Genomic DNA, 22,829 nt, shown 5'->3' with positions numbered 1-22,829 from the left:
TCTAATATCAGGAGCTATTTTAATAAAAACACAGGATTAAAGGAAGAGCTTAGACCAGGACACCAGTGAATAAGACTAGTGGCCAACTCGTCAGCATTGCTCTTTTGTGGGCCTCTCAGTACCCTTGAAGATAAAGCAAATGATTAGTAGAGCATTTGAAAATTCTTGCATTCACTCTGAAGAGAAAAACAATGCACATTCTAAGAATGTTTTCTACACACAGCTAACTCCAGTCGAATCCTGGTGGTCACTCGTACAGTAAACCTTTGCAGCCAAATAGTCTGGGGCACAGTCTTGCACATTTCTGTGAATTTTGTATACAGAGGAACTATGGGCAGGCAGTGGAAAAATGTTGGGTTTTGTTACGCTAGAGGTTTCTAAGTGTTTTTTGTTTGTTTTGAGATGGAGTCTTGCTCTGTCACCCAGGCTGGAGTGCAGTGGCGCGATTTCAGCTCACTTCAACCTCCAACTCCAGGTTTCAAGCGATTCTCCTACCTCAGCCTCTTGAGTAGCTGGGACTACAAGCCCCCGCCACCACGCCCAGTTAATTTTTGTATTTTTAGTAGAAACGGGGTTTCACTATGTTGGCCAGGATGGTCTCAATCTCCTGATACATCACATGACCTCGTGATCCACCTGCCTTGGCCTCCCAAAGTGCTAGGACTACAGGTGTGAGCCACCGCGCCCGGCCAAAGTTTCTAAGTTTTTATACTGATGGAGAGCTTGAAAGAATATAAAAAATACTTCAGGATTTCTTTTTAAGCTGCTGAAACAAAACTGTTATTCATTAAGGTTTTCGGGACCACAGAGTCAGACCCCTGGTTCTTGCCTCTACCTCTGTGATGGTGTTTTCCAGAACAAGGCCCCGGGCATGTGAGGCCCCCACAGGAATATTTCCACCTGTGTCAGGAGCTTGCTGTTGGGCTTGAGACTCGAGGGGGGCGAATGGCTGGGACTCGGCACAGTTTGCGGGTAGCACAGCAGCCGAAAGGGCTCCTCGAAAGCCAGGACTTTTGGACAAGAGATCCCGAGTACATCTGTCAGTTACTATGGATGCCAGCGAAACCGCGTCTTAAGTGGAACCATCTGGAAAGACAAGGCAGCTTTGTCAGAGTCTCCTCCCACTCTGTTGCCAGGAGGCTAGCCCAGCACCAACTCAAGGAGAAACTGCGGGTCCCCAGGAGAGTGGGGGAAGGCCCCTTAGGGACCACCCTGGGATGGGGAGATTCTCACGTGGGAGCGTGAGTATCTGAACCCAAATGGAAAGGACGAGAGAAAGCATGAGCCCTCCCTCCAAGTGCCACCGTGGGTCACGGGCCAGTGTGCTGTTTTTAATTTTATTGTGGCCGGAACACTTGCTATGAGATCTGCCCTTTTAGCAGAGTTCTAAGTGTACAATATGGCATTGTTACCTACAGGCACAGTGTTCACAGATCTCGGGAACCTATGCATCTGCTGTAAGTGAAATTTTATACTGGCTGACTTGCAACTGCCCGTTTTCCCTCCCTCCAGCTTCTGGCAAGCATCATTCTATTGTGTGCTTCTGTCAGCTCAAGGTTTCCAGGTTTCACACAGAAGTGAATCACGCAGTATGTGTTTTCCTGTGTCTGGCTTGTTTCACTTAGCATGATGTCCTCCAGCTTTGTCCATGTTGTCACATAGGACAGGGTTTCCTCCTTTTTAAAGACTGAGAAATATTCCATCATATGTACACGTCACATTTTCCTCATCTGCTGTCTTTGAGTGGGCATGCAGGTTGTTTTCACATCCAGGCTATTGTGAATAGTGCTACAATGAACACAGGAGTGCTAATATCTCTTTGAGATCTCATTATAATTCTTTTGGATACATACTCAGAAGTGGGATTGCCAGATCATATGGTAGTGCTATTTTCAGTTTTCTGAGGAACTTCCACACTGTTTTCCATAGTGGCTGCACAATTTTGCGTTCCTACCAACAGTGTGCGTGGCTTCCAATTTCTTCACATTCTCACCAACACTTGTCTTTTGTTTTTTAAATGGGTGTGAGGTGGTATCTCATTGTGATTTTGACTTGCAATGCCCTGATGAGTAGTAACATTGCGCATCTTTTCATATATCTGTTAAAGGCATCATACTTTCTAAATTTCAAAATATATTACAAAGCTACAGTTAATAAAAATGGTACAGTACTGACACAAAAACAAATCTATAGACCAATGGAATACAGTCAAGAAATAAATCCAACCATATATGGTCAACTGCTCTTCAATAAGGGTGCCACGAATGTAAAATGGGGGAAAGACAGTCTCCCCAACAAATGGTATTGAGAAAATTGGATATGCAAATGCAAAAGAATGAAATTGAACCATTAGCTTATACCATACAAAAAAAAAATCAACTCAAAATGGACTAAAGACTTCAATGGAAGTCTCAAAACGATAAAACTCCTAGATTTCACCAAGTGGGCTAACGTCTAGCAAACAAACAAAAACAAAACACTCCTAGAAAAAACAGAGAGAAAGCTTCATGACATTGGAGTTGATTTCATGGATATTACCCCAAAAGCACAGGCAACAAAAGCAAAAATAGACAAGTGGGATTTCATCAAACTGAAAAGCTTCTTTACAGTGAAGAAAGCAATCAAGAGTGAAAAGAGTGAAACCTACAGAATGGGAGAAAATATTTGCAAACCACATACCTGACAAAGGGTCAATTTCCAAACTATATAATGAATTTACACAACTCAAAAGCAAAAAAAGTAATAGCCCAATTTAAAAATGGGCTTTAGACATTTCTCCAAAGGAGACACAGGAATGGCCATGGGTCATTTTTGATCAACGACTTGCAGTGATTGCCCAAGGCATTTATGACTCCTGAGATTTAATTTCTTCTGCTGATTCAAATTAATTTTTAAAAGGCTTGTCAAGAATGTTTGAAAAAATTAAGAATTATGAATCATCACTGAATTGGCTTTCCTGAAATGTGAATAAATGGGCCTCACCTGGCTGGGAACGGTGGCTCACATCTGTAAGCCCAGCACTTTAGGAGGCCGAGACAGGCGGATCACCAGGTCAGGAGTTTGAGACCAGCCTGGTCAACATGGTGAAACCTAGCTCTACTACAAATACAAAAAAGTTAGTTGGACGTGGTGGTGCGGGCCTGTGGTCCCAGCTACTCGGGAGGCTGAGGCAGGGGAATTGCTTGAACCCAGGAGGCAGAGGTTGCAGTGAGCTGAGATCGCATCACTGTACTCCAGCATGGGTGACAGAGCAAGACTCTGTCTTGAAAAGAAAAAAAAAAAGAAAAGTAGAGAAAAATGGGCCTCACCAGAAGAGTGATGAAATAGATCATTTTAACTGAAAAATACATTGGTGGCTGATGGTTGTTAACTTTTAAATAACTTTACCCTTTTTAATAATAGTCACTGAATAAATGACTAAATGCAATTTAAATGTTTTTGTGTAATGATTTTCACATAAGTAAATTTAGATGTCAGAAAGGAAATCTTGTATGTCCTGATTTAGGGCTGAAAACATCGCCGTGTATTTAGTAAATGTGAAATGAGCCCTTACCGACCCTAGCAAGCCACTGGTGGTCTTTGGGCTCCTGCCCAGAGGGAAGTGCTGCCCCTCAGGCTCCAAGCTCCAGTGGCCAGACCAGAAGATTCGGGGTGGGAGTGCCGTCATGAGCAGGGCGAGGGCAGCACCCCGAGAGCCGCTGCATGCACAGGGCTCAACAGCAAGGGTCATGCTGAGCCGAGCATTCAGTGAATACCCCAGGGCCTTCACGTGGGTGACTGAAAGCTCATACTTGGCTGGTCCATAGTCAGTGAGAAATGAGGAAAAGAAACAATGCCATTTTACAGAGAAGGGAAGGGTTGAGCCATTGAGAGTTTTTTCTTTCTTTCTTTTTTATACAGAATCTCACTGTGTCATCCAGGCTACAGTGCAGTGGCTCAATCATGGCTCACTGCAACCTTGATCTCCTGGGCTCAAGTGACTCTCCCACTTCAGTCTCACTACTCGCTGAAAGTACAGGCATATGCCACCACCACGCCTAGCTATTTTTTTTTTTTTTTGTAGAGATGGGGTTTCACTGTGTTGCCCACGCTGGTCTTGAACTCCTGGGCTCATGTGATCCTCCCACCTTAGCCTCCCAAAGTGCTGGGATTACAGGTGTGAGCTACCACATCCAGCTGAATTTTTTTCATGGGGGTAAGATATACATGGCATAAGATTCACCATTTAAACCGTTAAGTGTGCAGCTCAGCAGCATTAAGTGTTTTCACACTTGTACAGCCATCATCGCCATATCCATCTCCAAAACTCTCATCTTCCCCATCTGCAACTCAGTGCCCAGTAAACACGAACTCCCTGCTGTCCCCTCTGCGCCCTTCCAAGTTTGCACTAGGACCACCCTGTCTTTCTACCAAGCTGCTGAAGACTTGACAGTGATCATAGACACCAAGGCCAGGAAATCCTCACCAAATACTCTGACATATCGGTAAGCAACTGGGGGACCAGAAGTTTCTAAAGGTCCCCAAAAAAACTGCATAAAAATCACGAATCCTAGCTAAGAGGCAGTGGGTGGGGAAGAGGAGATCTGAGCCAGCCTCTCCAAGAGGCCTGTGATCGTCGGGGGAGAGGGGCTTCACAACAGGGTCAGCATGTGGATGGCAGAGGGCTGGCTTTAATTCCTGTGCCACTGTGGCCCTGGGCGCTGCAGTGGTGGGTTCTGAGGCCTGTGCAAGTGCACGCAGTAAAAGTGGCTATGGCCACCAAGCTCCATTCCAAGAGCATCAAATACAGACCTATGTCACTGACTCCTCAGTGAGTGATGACGCGGCTACTATTGCTATTCTCATTTCACAGATAAGGAAACAGAGTAAGTGGCAGAGGAGCCCCATGCGCGCAGCCTGCCCAGGCCCCCAGATGTCATGACTCCAGGAAGTGGCACCGAGGTGAGGGGCTTCCTGGACTGGCAAGGTAAACTGTTCAAATTGTTCCCCAAAACAGAATGCTTTCCACTCTAGAGCCGGGGAATTGTCTGCACCTCCACAAGATCCCGTGTTACCATATCCTAAATGACGTGGGCAGGCAACGTGCTATAACAGTCCTGAGCGTGGTCTGTGGCATCTCCTGGGAGCTTTTTCGAAATGCAGAATCCCAGGCCTTGCCCCAGACTTAAGAGTCTGCATTTTAACCAGACACCCACCCCCACTCTGCCACCCCACAATCCATGTGCAGTTCTAGGAGTGAGGGTCTGGAGGAGGCAGATGCTGGAGTGGAGGCCCGGTCTGACCCCAGCATCTGGCTATGGACAAGTGATGCAGCCTCCCTGGGCCTCTCTTCTTCTGAGTACAATGAAGGTACTTCTTCTCTCAAGGAGTTCTGGGGGTTAAATATGATAATGTAAGGCAAGTATTCAGCACGGCGTCTGACATACACGTGCTCAGGAAGGATGGGCTTCCTGAGGACGGCCATACAAAACAAAACAAAATCATTATGAAATTGACGAAGCATGTAGAAATTGGACCAAAATTTCCCTTTGCATCTGGGGAAAATGCACTAGTAGGTTTTAAACAGCATTTTTTTCAGAAATGATCTGGTATAACAGTTATACATAGAAATAGTAATTGAATAAAGATGATCTGGGATGAGCTTAAAGTGCAGGACCTATACTAACAAAACAGGAAAGTGTTTATCAGAGCAAAATGTACCATGTGTCTGCATAAGTCTCAATACTCTAAAGCTACCCCTTATCCTGCAATTCATCAGTAATCAGCACAGACCCCATCAATACTTTATGTGGGTTTTTTTTTTTGAGATATGACAAAATGATCCTAAAGTTGGTCATACCCATGCAGGTGCACTAGACCTGGGCACACATTTATTCGCTCTTCTGCATGTGTGTTACATTTTAATAAAAAGGCCACCCACACATGCACAATGTTATGGCCACTGCACAAGAAAGATCAAAGAACAGAGAAGCAAGTACAGAAACTACTCCATGTATGATAAAAATGTAACAGACAGTCAATGGAAAAGATGTGGTTAGAATAACTGGTTAATGTTTGGGGAAAAGATAAAGTTAGGTCTATCACTCTTTACCCTCCAGAAAGTTGTAGCTAAAGTTCTAAATATCAGAATTGTGCAAAAATGTAGACGTATAAGTTACAATCAACTCATGTAATGTACATGACCTTGGGGAAAGAAAGGCCTTTCTTGAATGATTGTAAGACTAGAAGCCAGCAAAAAAGAGGCTGACAGATATGACAGAGAAAAATTGTGTGGCAAAGGATATATAAATATCATTGGTGAAAAATAATAAACTGGGAAAAATATTTCTAACATGAGAGAAAAACAGATTCAACGGCCTTCATATATAAAGAACTCTTAAAAATAAATAATGAAGACACATGCTCCAATAGAAAAATGGGCAAAGGTGGAAAGTTTACAAAAGACACAGATGGCCCGTAAGCATCTCCGAAAAGCAGTGTGTGGCATTCAAATTAAAACTGCAACTAGCAAATATCATACTGGCATCAATCAAAAGAGAAGACTTGCCAAAAAAATCAAAATGGAATTTGCTTAAGCTTCTACATCAACTACCAATTTATAGGAAACACAGGTCAGGGAAGCAGGTAAAACCTCAGGGAGATATAATTAGCGAAATCAGCACAAACTCTATCATCCAGTTTCAGGAGAGGGAAGGGAGAGAGGGAAGATCCTTGAACAGAGAGAGAGACTTAGGAACCCATCAGCTTGTCACAGGATGTGGCCCTCATTCGGATCCCAATTCACACAAGTTATAAAACACAAAACAAAATCATCATGAAATGGATTAAGCATGTAGAAATTTCATCAAAAGCTAGCTATTTCATGATATAAGGAATTATTGCAAATTTTGTGTTAGGAGTGACAATTTTATTGCGGTTTTGCTTTTCAAATGTCTCTTTAGGAGAGACATTGAAAAAAAGCGCAGCTGCAGTCATACTCTGGTATTTGCATCTAACGGTGGGACCAGGTGGGAACAGGCAGGCAGGACTGGCAGTGGCCGATCATCACTGGAGCTGAATGAGAGCTGACAGAGCTCCTTGTCCTGTCTGTTTGTCCTGCCTACTTTTGTGGGTGCAAAATGCTCCATGTTAAAAAATGTTTCTGCCAATGTTGGTGCAGAGGGACAGGACTTGGGCTCTTGGTACCTTTCCAGAGGGCAGAAAACCAGAAGTGCCCTCTGATCCAACAGCGCAACTTCTGGAATGTTCTTTTGAATATAATTGCAAAACTTTACAAAATAAAAGGATGTTTAGAGAGCAACTTCTTTTTTTTTTTTTTTTTTTTTTGAGACGGAGTCTCGCTCTGTCACCCAGGCTGGAGTGCAGTGGCCGGATCTCAGCTCACTGCAAGCTCCGCCTCCTGGGTTCACGCCATTCTCCGGCCTCAGCCTCCCGAGTAGCTGGGACCACAGGCGCCGCCACCTCGCCCGGCTAGTTTTTTGTATTTTTGGTAGAGACGGGGTTTCACCGTGTTAGCCAGGATGGTCTCGATCTCCTGACCTCATGATCCGCCCGTCTCGGCCTCCCAAAGTGCTGGGATTACAGGCTTGAGCCACCGCGCCCGGCGAGAGCAACTTCTATAACAGCAAGTAGACAGATACAACCTAAGCACTCATTATGAAGGAACTGGGTAAATGTAGCGTTTCCATTTAACGGTATCCTGTGTAACCACTTAAAATGGTAATCTAATATATATATTAATTGACATGAAAAGATGTACATGATGTTAACATTAAAAAGTATATGCAGCCACGCGCAGTGGCTCACGCCTGTAATCCCAGCACTTTGGGAGGCCGAGGTGGATGGATCATGAGGTCAGGAGATCGAGACCATCCTGGCTAACACGGTGAAACCCTGTCTCTACTAAAAATACAAAAAAATTAGCCAGGCGTGGTGGCGGGCGCCTGTAGTCCTTGCCTGTAGTCGAGAGGCTGAGGCAGGAGAATGGTGTAAACCTGGGAGGCGGAGCTTGCAGTGAGCCGAGATTGCGCCACTGCACTCCAGCCTGGGCGACAGAGTGAGACTCGGTCTCAAAAAAAAAAAAAAGTATATGCTAGGCTGGGTGCGGTGGCTCACACCTGTAATCCCAGCACTGGGAGAGGCCAAGGTGAGCAGATGGCTTGAGCCCAGAAGTTAAAGACCAGCCTGGACAACACGGTGAAGCTCCACCTCTACAAAATATACAAAAATTAGCCGGGCGTGGTGGCACATGCCTGTGGTCTCAGCTGCACAGGAGGCTGAGGAGGTACTCATCTGGGCCCGGGGAAGTCAAGGCTGCAGTGAGCCGTGATTGCACCACTGCACTCCACCCTGGGTAAGAGGAGTGAGACCTTGTCTCAAAATAAAATAAAATATAAATTTTAAAAGTACATGCTTAGGAGCACATATTCACACAGAAAAAATTTTGAAAAGACATACGTCAAAATGTGAACATGAGTTACTTTTGAGTAATGGAATTATGGACGACTTAATTTCATTTTTATCTAAAATTTATAATTAAACATTTTTTTCTTTAATAAGTATGGATTTCAAGTATACTTTTTTATTGTTTTAAAAACAAATTTGGAAATTATATTTTAAAAGGAGGAAAAACATGTCAAATGATGTTAACACATCTTTGTTAACCACTTATCACGCTTTTGAATGTTCTAAAATGAGTTTCACAAGTTGTTGGTTTAGAAACTTACTTTGTGAAATTATTAAAGGTATGTTTTCACATTTTAGCCCCTATCTCCCCCCAAAAGCAATAACAGATTATAATTAAAGAACAAATTGAAAACTTTTCTAATGGAAATACACACACATCAATGCCCAGTCTGTTTCCTCAGGGTGTAAGAAAATGTCTTTTTCCTCCTCTTTTGACAAGAACACAAACATGAAGCACTTTAAAGGGATAATCCCATTTCACGCTCGTCATGGGCGCATCAAGACCCAGTTTAGTGAAATCTATGCAGGTTTTGCCTATTAGCTAATCTGTTTTAGTACCTGTGGTGCTGACAAATTCATTTGCCTGGGAGAAACAGTTCTGCACGCGGCGAGCTCCTCCAGGTAATCCCAGCAGGTGGGTTGGGCTGGAGAGCAGAGACTGTCCCGTGGCCAGGGACAACTCTGGAGCCAGGAAGGTGGGGCTGAAGGCCAGGATGGATGCCAGGGCAGCTGTGACAGCAAGTCAGGGGGTGGGCGGCGGGTGGCTGTCAGGAGACAACAAGGCCACGGGCAGGACCTCTGTCCACACAAGGTCAGACTAGGATTGGACTGAGGTGTGGACCACACCTAGGAAAGTCTGGAATTTCTGAGCCTTCTATTTCATGGCCTGTACTAAAATGGCTGAAAACACCAAGAAAATGTTGCCATCCCCTCTTTTAGGAACCCAGTGACAAGCTCCTCCATTCCCTTCACAGTCCAGAAACTCCAGCACCTGGATAAAGCTGCTGGTTCTCCACTGTGGTGGTTAATATCAAGTGTCAACTGGATTGAAGGATGCCAGGTGTTGATCCTGGGTGTGTCTGTGAGGGTGTTGCCAGAGGAGATGAACATTTGAGTCAGTGGGCTGGGAAGGCAGACCCACCCTCAATCTGGGTGCGCACCATCTAATCAGCTGCCAGCATGGCTGGACTAAAGCAGGCAGGAGAATGTGGAAAGACTAGGCTGGCTGAGTCTTCCGGCCTTCCTCTTCCTCCCGTGCTGGATGCTTCCCGCCCTTGAACATCCAACTCCAAGTTCTTCCGTTTTTGGACTCTTGGACTTACACCAGGGGTTTGCCACGGGCTCTTGGGCCTTCACCAACAGACTGAAGGCTGCACTGTCGACTTCTCTACTTTTGAGGTTTTGGGACTCAGGCTGCCTTCCTTGCTCCTCAGCTTGCAGACGGCCTATTGTGGGACCCCACCTTGTGATCGTGCAAGTCAACACTCCTAATAAAGTCCCCTTCACATATACACCTATCCTATTCTGTCCCTCTAGAGAACCCTAATACACCCACATTCTGGCCAGTTGCACCTCATCCCTTTTGTCCTTGTCAGCTGGTCATCATGTTTCGTGAGCTCTGCTTTTCCAGAACAGAAGGACTGCTTTGGGCTGGAGAGGCTGTGCACCGGGAGGGAGGGTGCTGACACCGAGGAGTTGCATTGGGGGCTAAGGACAAACCCTGAGGGGGACCTCCCCACCACACAGATGGGAACCAGAGGCTCCAAGAAGTCTAAGGACTCATCAAGGTCACGTGGAGATGGTCGGTGGAGATGAGATGGGAACTCACATCTGTCCGACTCTCAAGCAGGGGCATTTTCCTTGGGGCAGGAGGATGCCTGGGGACTGTTCTCTACAAAAGCCAGCTTCGTATGAATAGCTGGAGGGACGCGCGCCACGTCAGCTACAAAACACCCACCTGACACTGCGTGGACACCTGCTCTCTCCAAGAACGAGGGTGAGAAGGAAGAGTTTACACACAAAAAAGAACATGCTGTGAATCTAAGAGTTTTCTCTTTTTTCCCATAAAAATTAAGATGTGTATCTCATCTTAATTAACAAACTAAAGCGCTTCATAAGAATCTTTCGTAAGGCCACAAATGCCAATACCTTCTCCCTCTCTCCCAGCTTTGGCCACAAATGCCAATACCTTCTCCCTCTCTCCCAGCTTTAGCCACAAATGCCAATACCTTCTCCCTCTCTCCCAGCTTTGGCCGTTTGGCACGAACTGGCATTTTTTAATCGAGTCACAGCTCTGGGATCTTACCCAGGGTTAATGAAGACGTGTCCTGTAATTCTGGATCATCCACATCCCAGGTGGCACTGTACCAGTTTCAACACCTTGTCTTTCTCTGCTCCATCTTTCCCGTACGGAATTCTCCCCATGACCGAATGCCATGACTACTTACAGAGGGGGCTCTTCCCACATCGGTGTGGAGGACACTCCCTGGAGGGAGCACGTTCCCTGCAGATAACGTGATGCGGACAGGAGCTTACAAACAGGACATCTCAGGAAGCTTTCAAACCCAGAGAAAATAATGCCAGCCTCACGTCAGACAACACATTGAAAACCCAGGAGAAAATGAGTAATTTCCACTTGAATATAAAAGGCATTCTGTCTCTGATAACCTCAGTTGGGGAACAGATTGGACACTAGCACTTAGTAAAATTCACTGCAAGATTGGAACGTTTTAAATATAAAAATAAGCCTTTTAATGAAAGAATGTGTAAACAGCCCTGGGTACATCCACAAAACAATGAAGAAGCATCCTGGCTGCGTCTGGGCGGGCCTCCACAGTTCATGAGTGCCCAAGCTCATAGGAAGTTTGATACAACATTTTTTGACTTGTAAATAATGCAATTCATCTCCCTCTCAACCAGGAACATTTGAAAGGAGGCTATAGTACGTAGTAATGATTTGGGGGATCTTTTTTTTCTTTGAGACGGAATCTCGCTCTGTCGCCCAGGCTGGAGTGCAGTGGTGCGATCTCGGCTCACTGCTACCTCCGCCTCCCAGGTTCACACCATTCTCCTGCCTCAGCCTCCCGAGTAGCTGGGACTACAGGCGCCCGCCACCACGCCCGGCTGATTTTTTTTGGTATTTTTAGTAGAGACGGGGTTTCACCGTGTTAGCCAGGATGGTCTCGATCTCCTGACCTTGTGACCTGCCTGCCTCGGCCTCCCAAAGTGCTGGGATTACAGGCGTGAGCCACCATGCCCAGCCTTGGGGGCTCTTTTGAAGTGACGTGGATTCTCCTGGCTCTCATGCAGAGGATGGTGGATTTACTAGAATGAAAGGACAAACTTCCCCCCACCCACGGAGGACACTGGGCTGCTATTTGAACAGGGAAATCCCCAAACCCATCTGTAGGAGATTCACATTTGCTGCAACATGAAGGGTTAAAAACCAAAACTGGGATCTTCTTTCTTCCAGCTTGCATCTTCTAATGATTCTTGGTATGGTTAAAATGTCCCTACAAAGATAAAACAGCACATTGCGGGAATTAATTTAACTTGGCCAAATTAATACACCTTGGCTATACATGTGCCAACACAAAGCACTACATTTAAAATGACTATTTGTAAGCGATATCTTAATTCCTGAGGTATCTGTTTATAGATATATTAATATATATTACATTAAGATATTTAAAGCATTTCCAGTAGTGACTGGTACATAGAACATTTTCAATAAATGTTACTTCCCTTCTTTCCTATAGTACTATGAGGAATAACAAGAGAATGAAAATACTATTCATATATTCATAAAATAAATTTTTAAAAAATGTCTAAATATTGAATCAGGATTCAGCACAAAAGCAACACAAAAGTGGCTCCTCTCACCAGGGACATCTTGCAGTAACAGAGGCTCCTGACAATCCCCACCAGGGACCCTCCGTCCCCCCACCCATCTCCTGGGGCAGGCCTCTTATCTCCTCACCGTCACCCGCAGAAGTAAGTGGGAGAAGCAGATGGCTGGGGATAGACAGTTGGCCAGACACTGTACCACTGTGCAATGAGAGGCTCGTCGGCATTGAGGAATCTCTGTCACACTTGGCCACATATCCTGGCACATAGCAGCGTGGCACTCTGGCCCACAGGCAGAGACAGGCACAGCCTCCCTGTCCTGCAAGGACTCCACCATCAGGGCAACAGGCTCCTGAGCTGGCTGCAGCCCAGGAAGGCTGGGGTAGGCTGGGCGGTGAGGGAACAAAGCAGTCCAGTCCTTGATGACATCCCTGCTTCCTGGAAGGCAGGGGCTGCCCTGACCCAAGGGGACCAGACAGGAGAGACTCTGGACTTGCCTGGAGGGACTATTAGACAACAGAGCACTGACGTGAGACACTGATGGCTCCTTCGAGTGATCAGAACAAAACGCTACAGGAGCCAGGGAAGAGAGCACGTGACCCTACCTGGTGAGGGGCCTGAAGGCTTCACACAAGAGAGGAATCCTGGGTGGGCCACGAAGGAGCAAGAGAATCTTTGGAGGTGGGAAGGTATATCCCAAGCGATAAGAACAGCACAAGGTCAGACCGTTCCAGGATCGGAGAAGCTGTGGCGGCTAGAGCGGGGGCTTGTGGTGCACAGGACAGGGATGGGAGCAGCTGTCTGGGAGGTCAAGCAGCACTGAGATTTGAAGGGCCCTTGATGCCATGGTGCATACAGGTGCTGCATTTATTCAACAGGCCTTTACTTCCCAGAATATTCCCAGAATCACATGTGTAGCAGGTATCCCTTTGCAAAAGGACATTCATACAATTCTCAAGGTCTTTCATAGTGTAATGGACATCAAATCTCTAAAAGGCAGCGGAAAGTACGTAGCATTTCCTGAACTTCTTTGGACAAGAACCTGTTCTGTAGGGAGACTCTGAGCACAGGAGCCCAGCTGGCAAATCGCGGCTCTGGGCCGTGCACTGAAGGGGCAGAGTCGGAGGAAGCCTGGGAGGCTCACTCTGAGGTGCAGTGGGGTATGCAGGCCCAAGAGACAGTGGGCTTCTCTTAGGGCAGAGACGGGAGGATTGCAGGGAAATGCAGTTTAATTCATTTCAAAAAAGCTATTCACTGAAGTGACTTACTCCTGACGCATCCTTCCCTGCTCTGTTCAAGGTGGGGTATATCTGGAAGACATGTTAAAACTTGGGGACAAAGATACAGCCACATCAATTTGAGGACTGAGACCCAGAATTTTTTTTTTTTTTTTTTTTTTTTTTGAGACAGGGCCTGGCTCTGTCACCCAGGCTGGAGTGCAGTGTCACAATGATGGCTCACTGCAGCCTCAGCCTCCTAGGCTCAAGAGATCCTCCCATCTCAGCCTCCTGAGTAGCTGGGACTATAGGTGCTTGCCGCCACACCTGGCTTTTTTTTTTTTTTGGTAGAGACAGGGTTTCATCATGTTGTCAAGCTGGTCTAGAACTCCTGGCCTCAGGCGATCCACTCGCCTCAGCCTCCCAAAGTCTTGGGATTACAGGTGTGAGCCAATGCATCTGGCCAAGACCCAGAATCTTAGACACAAAGGAAGCTTTAGAAATTGCTCTTTAACCCTTCCGCCCTGGTGCGATCTCAAGCCCCCGCATCATTCTACTCTCTCTTAGACACAAAAGAACCTTTAGAAATCGCTCGTTTAAACCTTCTGCCCTGGCATGATCTCAAGCCCTCACATAATCCTACTCTCTCTTCTTGACATGTCCCAGTTTGTCTCTGTCTCTCTCAAAGCAAGCAGCCCCCAGTGACACCCAAAGAGAAGCCTCGTACTGACCCCAATCTAGACCGGGGCTGGGCCAGTGGGACCTCAAGTCCTCGGACTCTGGGACTCACAGATGGCCCACACCAGCCACCGGAGGCAGGTCTGATGAGGAGCTTCAGGCTCATTGTGCCTCGACTGTGAGTCTTACTGTGGACAATTAAAATGCCTTGCCTCCTGTTTGGTCAGGCTTGAAGTCATTGGATCAGCAATAATGGAAAAACCCTTTTCCACTTTTGGTAAAACACAGTTCCACGGAGCAAGAGAACGACATTTAAGAGGGAGTTTTTATTTGCTTCTAACCCTGGGATGAAAAGGGGCCAGGGCCAGCTGCTTCTGGCTGCACCTGCTGCCCAGTGCCTTCTCCTCTGCACCCTTGCGGCACACGTGTGTGGCCTCAGCCCTTCTTTCATCTCTCACTGCAATGGCTTCTTTACGGGGTTTGCCACCATGCACGAACTCCCTCAAAATGTCCCCCTTTCCTTTTTGGAAGCCTTCCTCGCTGGGGTCTCCATGACCTTTCTGTGGAGCCAGCAAGGACAGCAGGGCCAACAGGAATACACCTCACTCCATCTGGGACCATCACGTGAAACACCAAGATTGATGCCTGCACCTCCGGTACATCTAGCTGCAAGTCATCTCTGTAGACTGGGGGAGGAGAGAACTGCACCCCACATCCCCTACCCTTTTTGCTGAAGCCATTTTTCCTTCATGGGCAGAGCCCTGGCTGTGGCTAGCTCTCTGCTTCTCCCCGAGTACCTGTGTGACAGAATGACAGCAGCTCTCTGTGGGTTAAAGATGTTGATGATTCCTGCCATTACCATCTGCCAGAGGAGTCATTTTTTCTTCCTTTAACAGCATATTCATCTTTACTGCCACAAAACACTGTCCCTTCTCAAGATAATTCTTCAAAGGCCTACAGTAAAAGCTTGGACCTCTAAGCCAATCATCGGTCTTTGCCGGCACGCATCTTTGTATGGTGAAATGTCTTTAGAGCACCTGCGGTGCCCTGTGCCGATGGACACCTGTCACACCCTTGCCTCATCTTCCTCCCTTCCTTCTTGGAGGTGTCAACACTCGAAAGTGGGTGTGCACCCTTCTGTACCAGTCATAGCCCCAACAGGAAACAGATACAGGGGCGAACAGGAGACCTCACAAAGGGGTTATTACAAAAGGATTCGTCACAAAGTTGCCTGGGAGCCGCGAGGGACAGTGCAGGGGCCAGAGCCAAGGGATAAAGGGCAGCAGCGGCTGCCAGAACCCGGGAGGAGGAGGTGCCACATGCTGCCGGCTCCTTCAGAGGAGCAGACACTGGCCAGGGGACATGGCCACATACCCTGCCCTCGCTCTCCAGTCTCCTGTTGCCTGTCCCAAATACCCCTAGAGGCTGAGCCCAAAGGGAAGTGGGAGAGCCCAGGCACCCCCCGATGTAAGCCATACAGGCTGGCCTCCTGTGCAGATGCCGGGAAAGGTGGGCAGTGGATCTGACCTGGAGGGGCAAACAGAACACAAAGTCCAGAAATGAACTTACCAGACAGAGACTTCACCTCAGCCATTTTAAATATGGTCAAAGAACTAAAGAAGGTCATGGCCGGGCACGGTGGCTCACACCTGTAATCCCAGCACTTTGGGAGGCTGAGGCGAGTGGATCACTTGAGGTCAGGAGTTTGAGACCAGCAATCAACACGGCGAAACCCTGTCTCTACTAAAAATACAAAAGTAGCCGGGCGTGGTGGTGCACACCTGTAATCCCAACTACTTGGGTGGCTGGGGCAGGAGAATCGCTTGAACCTGGAAGGCAGAGGTTGCAGTGAGCTGAGATAACACCACTGCACTCCAGCCTGGGCAACAAGAGCGAAACTCCATCTCAAAAAACAAAAAAAGATCATGATTAAGAATTAAAGGAAAGGAGAATGATGTCTCACCAAATAGATAATCATCCATAAAGAGAGAATTTTATACATATAAACAGAAGTTCTACAGTTTAGAAGTATAAGTGAAATTAAAAATTCATTAAAGGGGCTCAACAGCAGATTTAAGCAAGCAGAAGGAAGAATCAGTGAACATGAAATCAATTGAGATTATCCAGTTTGAGGAACAGAAAAAAAAAAAAGCGAAGGAAAATGAACAGGGCTTCGAAGAGACTGTGCAGCACCATCAGGTGTCCCAACACACCCGTCAGCGGGAGTCTCAGAGGAAAAGGACACGGAGAAAGGGCAGAAATAATATTTTTTAAATAATGGCCAAAGACTTCCCAGATTTGATTTGAAAACATTAATCTACACATACAAGAAACTCAATTAACTTCCACTAGCATCAACCCAAAGGGATCCACACCTAGACACATCATAATAAAATGATCTAGAACCAAAGAATCTTGCACACAGAAAGGGAGAAGCGACATACCACGTGCAAGTGAGCCTCAGTGATACTAACAGCTGATTTCTCATCAGACATCGTGGAGGGAGAGGCAGCGAGATGACATATTCCAAGTGCCAGGAGAAAGACTGTCAGCACCTGTTACTCTAGTTCAAAACCATGTGGCCATACATGCCTTTCCTCGATGTCCAACAAAACCAAATGACATTGAAATTATAATGATAGAGAAATGAAGACATCCCCAGATTTTAAAAAAACAACAACAAAAACAGAAAATCTGTCGCTAGAAGACTTGCCTTACAAGAAATGCTGAAGGGAGTCCTTCAAGATGAAATACAGAACACTAGATAGCAACTTACATCCTCATGCTGCAACCATGTGAATGGAGTTTTGTTCTTCTAATTGAGTGTTACCAGTAAATAAGAGTCTATCTATTTTTGTGTGTTCATCTTATATTCAACCACCTTGCTGGATATTAGTTCTAGCAGTCTATCTGCAGATTTTCCGGACATCTTTTTTTTAAGAGATGGGGTCTCACCCTGCCGCCTGGGAGGGAGTACAGTGGCATAATCATGGCTCACTGCAGCCTCTAACTACTGGGCTCAGGCGATCCTCCTGTCTCAGCCTCCCAAAGTGCTGGGATTATAAGCATGAGTCACTGTGGTCAGCCTTGGATATTCTATGTAGATAATTACGCCATCTGGAATAACAATTTAGATTTTTCTCTTTCCAATTCTTATGCCCATTGTTTCTTTTTCTTATCACATTATGCCAGCTAGGAGCCCTAGCACACCAAGCAGAAGTGCTAATAGCATCCTCGTCCTTTTCTCTTCAACACAGATGCTTCCACTAAGTATCACATCCTTAATTTTTAGAAGAAGAAAGCCTTCTATTTCTGTTTTGTGGAGTTTTTAAACATGTATCATGAATGGGATTAGCATCTGACTGTATGCTGTTTCTGCATCTAATAGATGATCTCTTTTTCCCTCTGATCAGACAATGTGATCGTTTTCCTAATGTTAAATCATCCATGTGTTCTTTCACACAGGGTTTTTAAAATCTGTAAAATCCATGCGATGGTAGCTTTTTGATAACGTTCCCAGATTCTTCCATTGTTACTGACCTCATTCTGTTCTCTGTTCTTGAGTCAGTTTTTGCAACTGAATTTTCTGGGGTGGGGAGAGGAACCCCACTGCAGTGGCCATTGCAGCCCTAGACCTAGTGCAGCCTGTCCACATGCATGTCACAGTGCAGTCCCTTAGCATCTCCAAGATGCATTCCAAGGTCTTCTGGCATCTATTGCTACTAATGAGAGATCTGTTGTCAAATTCTCATTCCTTCATGCTTGGCCAGTAATTTCTCTCTAGCAGCTCTACAGATGTTTCTCTGCCTTTGATGTCCTCCAGTGTCATTATGACCTATCTATGTGTGGATACATCACACCCAAGACTCACCGTGATTCTTCAGACATACGAAAAAAGGTACAGACAACAATATAACAAACACTCATGAACCATCACATAACTTAGGAGATAAAACATTAGATATCACCAAAACATTGCACCCTGAGCCCTTCCACTCAGTGGAAACAACTCCCTTATTTCGAAGTTGTTTACCACTCTCACAAATGTTTTTATTCCTCTAGTACATATATATGTTTCCCATGCTTAAAATTGTATCTGGATAGTATCATTCTACATAGATCCTTCTGTAATTTCCTTTTTTATCCATTTGATCCATTTTCACTGCTCTCTATAACATTTCATTGAGTAAATATGTTGCAATTCATTTATCCATTCTATTAATGAACATTTAGGTTGTTTCTGGCTTTTCTTATGCTAACAGTGCTACAACAAATATTTTGTTTTGTTCTAAGACAGAGTCTTGCTCCATCACCCAGGCTGGAGTGCAGTGATGGGATCTTGGCTCACTGCAACCTCCACCTCACAGGCTCAAGTGATTCTCCTGCCTCAGCCTCCTGAGTAGCTGGGACTACAGGCATGCGCCATGCCCAGCTAATGTTTTTGCGTTTTTAATAGAGATGGGGTTTCACCATATTGGCCAGGCTGGTCTCAAACTCCTGACCTTAAGTGATCTGTCCGCCTCAGCCTCCCAAATACAACAAATATTTTGTATACACTTTCTTGGGCATCAACTAAGATATACACCTAGGACTATATCTTCTAGCTCACCAGAAATGCACACCATAAGCTTTACCCATTTACATGGCTTCTGAGGAAGTGAACGTGTCCTTTCACTCTACAACCTCACCCACACTTATAGCACCATTTTTATTTTTGCTAATTTGATGTTTTAATTTGCAAGTCTTTAAATTACTAGTGAGTTAAACACCTATTTATATTTATTGGACATTCTGAGTTTCCTTTTCTCTGAACTGCCAGGTCATATACTTTGCCCACTTATTTACTGGACTGATTTGCATATTTATTCAAGACACCCATCTTTATGTTGTGCAAAGAGCTTTTCTTAGACAATGATGAAGGAATTCTGATATGTAGCATGTCAATATATGTAGTCATATTCTATATTTTCTTTTTCTTTTTTTTTTTGAGACAAGAGTTTTGCTCTTGTTGCCCAGGCTGGAGTGCGATGGCGTGATCTTGGCTCACCACAACCTCCACCTCCCGGATTCAAGCGATTCTCCTGCCTCAGCCTCCTAAGTAGCTGGGACTACAGGCATGCACCACCATGCCTGGCTAATTTTGTATCTTCAGTAGAGACATGGATTCTCCATGTTGGTCAGGCTGGTCTTCAACTCCCAACCTCAGGTGATCTGCCCACCTTGGCCTCCCAAAGTGCTGGGATTATAGGCATGAGCCACCGTGCCTGGCCGTCACATTCTATATTTTCTACTAACAATTTTAAAGTTTTTTTTTCATATATAGGTTCTTATTAACTCCCACCCCCACCTCCCACCTCCTAGAATTGATTTTGTGTGGGGCAGAGATCTAATTTTATCTTTCCTCATACATGGATAACTAATTACCCTGGCACAATTTATAGGTCTATGTAAATCTAATTTATAATGCCTTCAAACTGCCATATATGCATGTTTAAATATCTCAATTTTATTTCATTGGTTAGTCTACGCTTGGGCCAGTAATACATTGTCTTAATGGTCACAGCTTTGTAATATATCTTGATAGCTGATGGATAATTTCCCTTGCTTGTTATTCTACTTTAAAATTGTTTGACCACATATGCCTTTCTTCAATTCTGGAAAATTCTCAGCCATTATCTTTTCAACTATTCTACTCAAACATTCTCTAAAGTCCTTCCTTCTGGATTTCCTAATGGGCCTTCTCATTCTTTCCTCTATGACTCCTAATTACACTTTTATACTTTCCATCTTCTTATCTCCCTTGCTATGCTTGGGGGATTTATCCAGCTCTATCTTCTAATTCATGAATTCTGTCTTTAACTGTGTCTAATCTGATGACTTTTTAAAAAAAACTTCAGTGAACATATCATGCACTTTTAGTTCTTTTTAAAAAAATCGTCCAATATTTTTTTCAAACTGCCTTCCTTTCTTATTATGGCTTGATTTCTTCTTTAATCATTTTGTAAAATAACTACAGGATACCTCAGAGACATTGCAGGCTTGGTTGCAGAACACTGCAATAAAGTGAGTCACACAAATGTTTTGGTTTCTCAGTGCACATAAAAGTTTTGTTTACAATATGCTTGTAGTCTATTAAGTGTGCAAACAACATTCTGCCTAAACATATGTACACACCTTAATTTAAAAATACTTTGTTGTTTAAAAATGTTGACACAGAAGCATGAGGTGAGGATACGCTTTTGGGAAAATGGCACCAAACAGACTTGTTCAATGCAAGGTTGCCACAAATCTTCAATGAATAAAAACCACAATATCGTCAAAGCACAATAAAGTGAAGTGCAATAAAATGAGGTGTGCCCGTACTTTATATCCAACTTCAGGTTCTTCTATTATTTCAGATTCTTGGAGATTTCGATTCTACTGTTTATTTCCTGACCCCTCTTCTCACCATGGTAGTAGATTTGTTTATGTGCTTATTCTTCTATTGTGATCTTATCCTTAGTAGGGGTTGTTTTATCTCCAAATCTCCTACGCACTGGGTGGTGGAGGCATGCCTACAGGACACTTCTGCATCTGCTGCCACCCAAGGCCTTCAGGACTTCAACGGGCTGCAACTGTTTTTATGGCAGGGCTTCTACTTTTGGTTCCTATACGATTGAGATAAAATAAGCTTGGAGCCCACACCCACGCAAAGCCTGGTATTGTAATTTCCACTCCCCTTTTAGGGTATAATCAGCTCTTCGAGCCTCTAAACTTCATGCAAGGATCCAAATTCTAGCTCCCACACCTCTGTTAGGCCAAAACCACATCTATCTCTGGACATGAGCATTCCAGTTCCCAGCCCTGGGTGCATTCTAGGACCAAACCCAACAAGTACCCAGACCCAGTAATGGCCCACTAAAGAGTGTGTTGGTCCCAACGGCTCTACCTTTGCTTTCTCTCTTTGCCTATTACATGATCAGCTGTGTGTTTTTTATCAACGTCTACCCTGAGTCTCTGCAGCAGGAGGGGGACACATCTGTGTTGGTTTTATCTAACATGTCTGTAGGAAGTCTAAATTGAACTTTTTTCTTTTTTCTTCCAGTCATCTGAAGCCCCTCAGCTCCTTTAGCACCAGAAAATGACCTAAGTAACAGTTAAAATTTTTTTAAAGGTAGTTTTTCAATATCCGTATTCCAGAGAAACTGTCAGCTACTGCTAGAAGCTAAGTCTGAAGATTCTGTCAGTGGTCTATTCAGACCCGCCTATTCTGGGATTCATATTTGGCTATACTGACACAGCCAGACTCTTCCATTCCCAGCTTATTCCCTCACAGTGTGAGTAAATCAGCCCTGTGTCTTAGCCAAGAGCTTCTCACTGTGTCTGGGGATGAAATCCACAAAAATCTGCACTATCACCGCCACACTTCTCAGAGGGTGTTCGAGCCTGACGCTGGGCCACCAGTGTGGGGGAGTGACGCCGGCATGCTGACTGCAAACACACTGATCAGCCAAAAGAGCAGAAAGCAGAGGAGGCTCCCAGCCGAGTGCTCAGGCCCCTGCCTCCCCATCAATGACGCTGCGTGGCAGGCCAACCGCTTAGCGCCTGGGGACCTCACTTTCCTTATCTGTAAATTGACAGGGTTAGACCAATGAACTCCGGGATCCTTGACAAACCTGGGGGGAGAAATGCATGGAGCACAACTTGATTCTTACAGAATGATCAATGAAGTTCCCGTTGATCCCTCCATGATTGTGTTTTCTTCTCTCAGGACAGAAGAAACAACTGACAAGGATGCTTGCTATCAGCTGTGGCCGAGACAGGACACAAAGAGCAGGGCACTGCGCATCGATCTCTGTTTATCCATGTCAGAACGTTACATTTCCATCTTCGGCCCCGACCCCAGCTTGACACTCGGACCCGCCATAGCAAGCACAGGCAGCGTTCTCAGCCGTCACCGCAGGCACTGGAGGAGGGCAGAGATCAATGGGTTCCAAGCCTTCCTGTTCTAGTGCAGTATTTATAGATGATGTAGATGTAGAAAGCAGTGACCAATAATGTACAAATATGTAAACAAAATAAACAGAAGTATTTTAAAGGTCACCAATTTGGAGATAAAAAGCAATACAAAGAAAAAAATGCATCCATTTAGAATCAGAATAATCATACTTTGGCTCCTCCTGCTGTCCCTACAAGGGAAAACTGAACCAAAACAATAGGTTTGGACCAAACACCTCCCTTCCCCTGTCCTCAATTTCTACTCCTACATTGCCTGACTCCACACACACAGACGTGCACACACACTACATATGTACATAGACACACACATGCACACACACCATATACACCACACACACACAAATGTTGTCAGGCAATAGATTTCAGCGTCAAAAAGTGAATAATACGGAGGCTTATTAAGACTGCTCCCTTGCTATTTGCCCTCAATGAAAAAAAAAAAAAAAAAAAAGATTAGGCTAATGACAACGCTGGTATCCAGAATCAACATGGGAGTGGAGGCTCCATGGCACCAGGAAACACCATGTTTTGCATGCTGGCTTTTCAGTGGTAACTCCCTACCTGTTTGAGCAATAAAAACCAATAACCACAGATAAAAGGGAGTGAAGGAGCATTAGTGATGGGCAA

General features: G+C 45.2%; 1 protein-coding gene across 5 annotated transcripts in view; it reads right to left on the bottom strand.

Moving 5' to 3' along the window:
- Nucleotides 1-605: 605 nt before the first annotated feature.
- C11H10orf143 (chromosome 11 C10orf143 homolog) overlaps nucleotides 606-22,829 on the bottom strand; it is a 60,595-nt gene continuing 38,371 nt past the window's right edge. The window contains exons 4-5 of one of the 5 annotated variants that reach the window (XM_031651981.1): nucleotides 21,902-22,194; nucleotides 606-1,086 (exon numbers count right to left, since the gene is read on the bottom strand). In XM_031651981.1, the coding sequence (XP_031507841.1) occupies nucleotides 22,141-22,194 (54 nt within the window). In that variant the 3' untranslated portion in view covers nucleotides 606-1,086; nucleotides 21,902-22,140. Of the gene's footprint in view, nucleotides 1,087-11,630; nucleotides 11,979-19,728; nucleotides 20,855-21,901; nucleotides 22,195-22,829 lie in introns of those variants that run through there. The other 4 variants (XM_031651979.1, XM_031651983.1, XM_031651980.1 and 1 more) reach the window with 4 other exon arrangements.

Source organism: Papio anubis, chromosome 11 (assembly GCF_008728515.1).
Source record: "Papio anubis isolate 15944 chromosome 11, Panubis1.0, whole genome shotgun sequence".
NCBI lineage: Eukaryota > Metazoa > Chordata > Mammalia > Primates > Cercopithecidae > Papio > Papio anubis.
The sequence above is the reverse complement of the archived record's forward strand: the minus strand, read 5'-3'. Positions and strand labels throughout refer to the sequence as shown.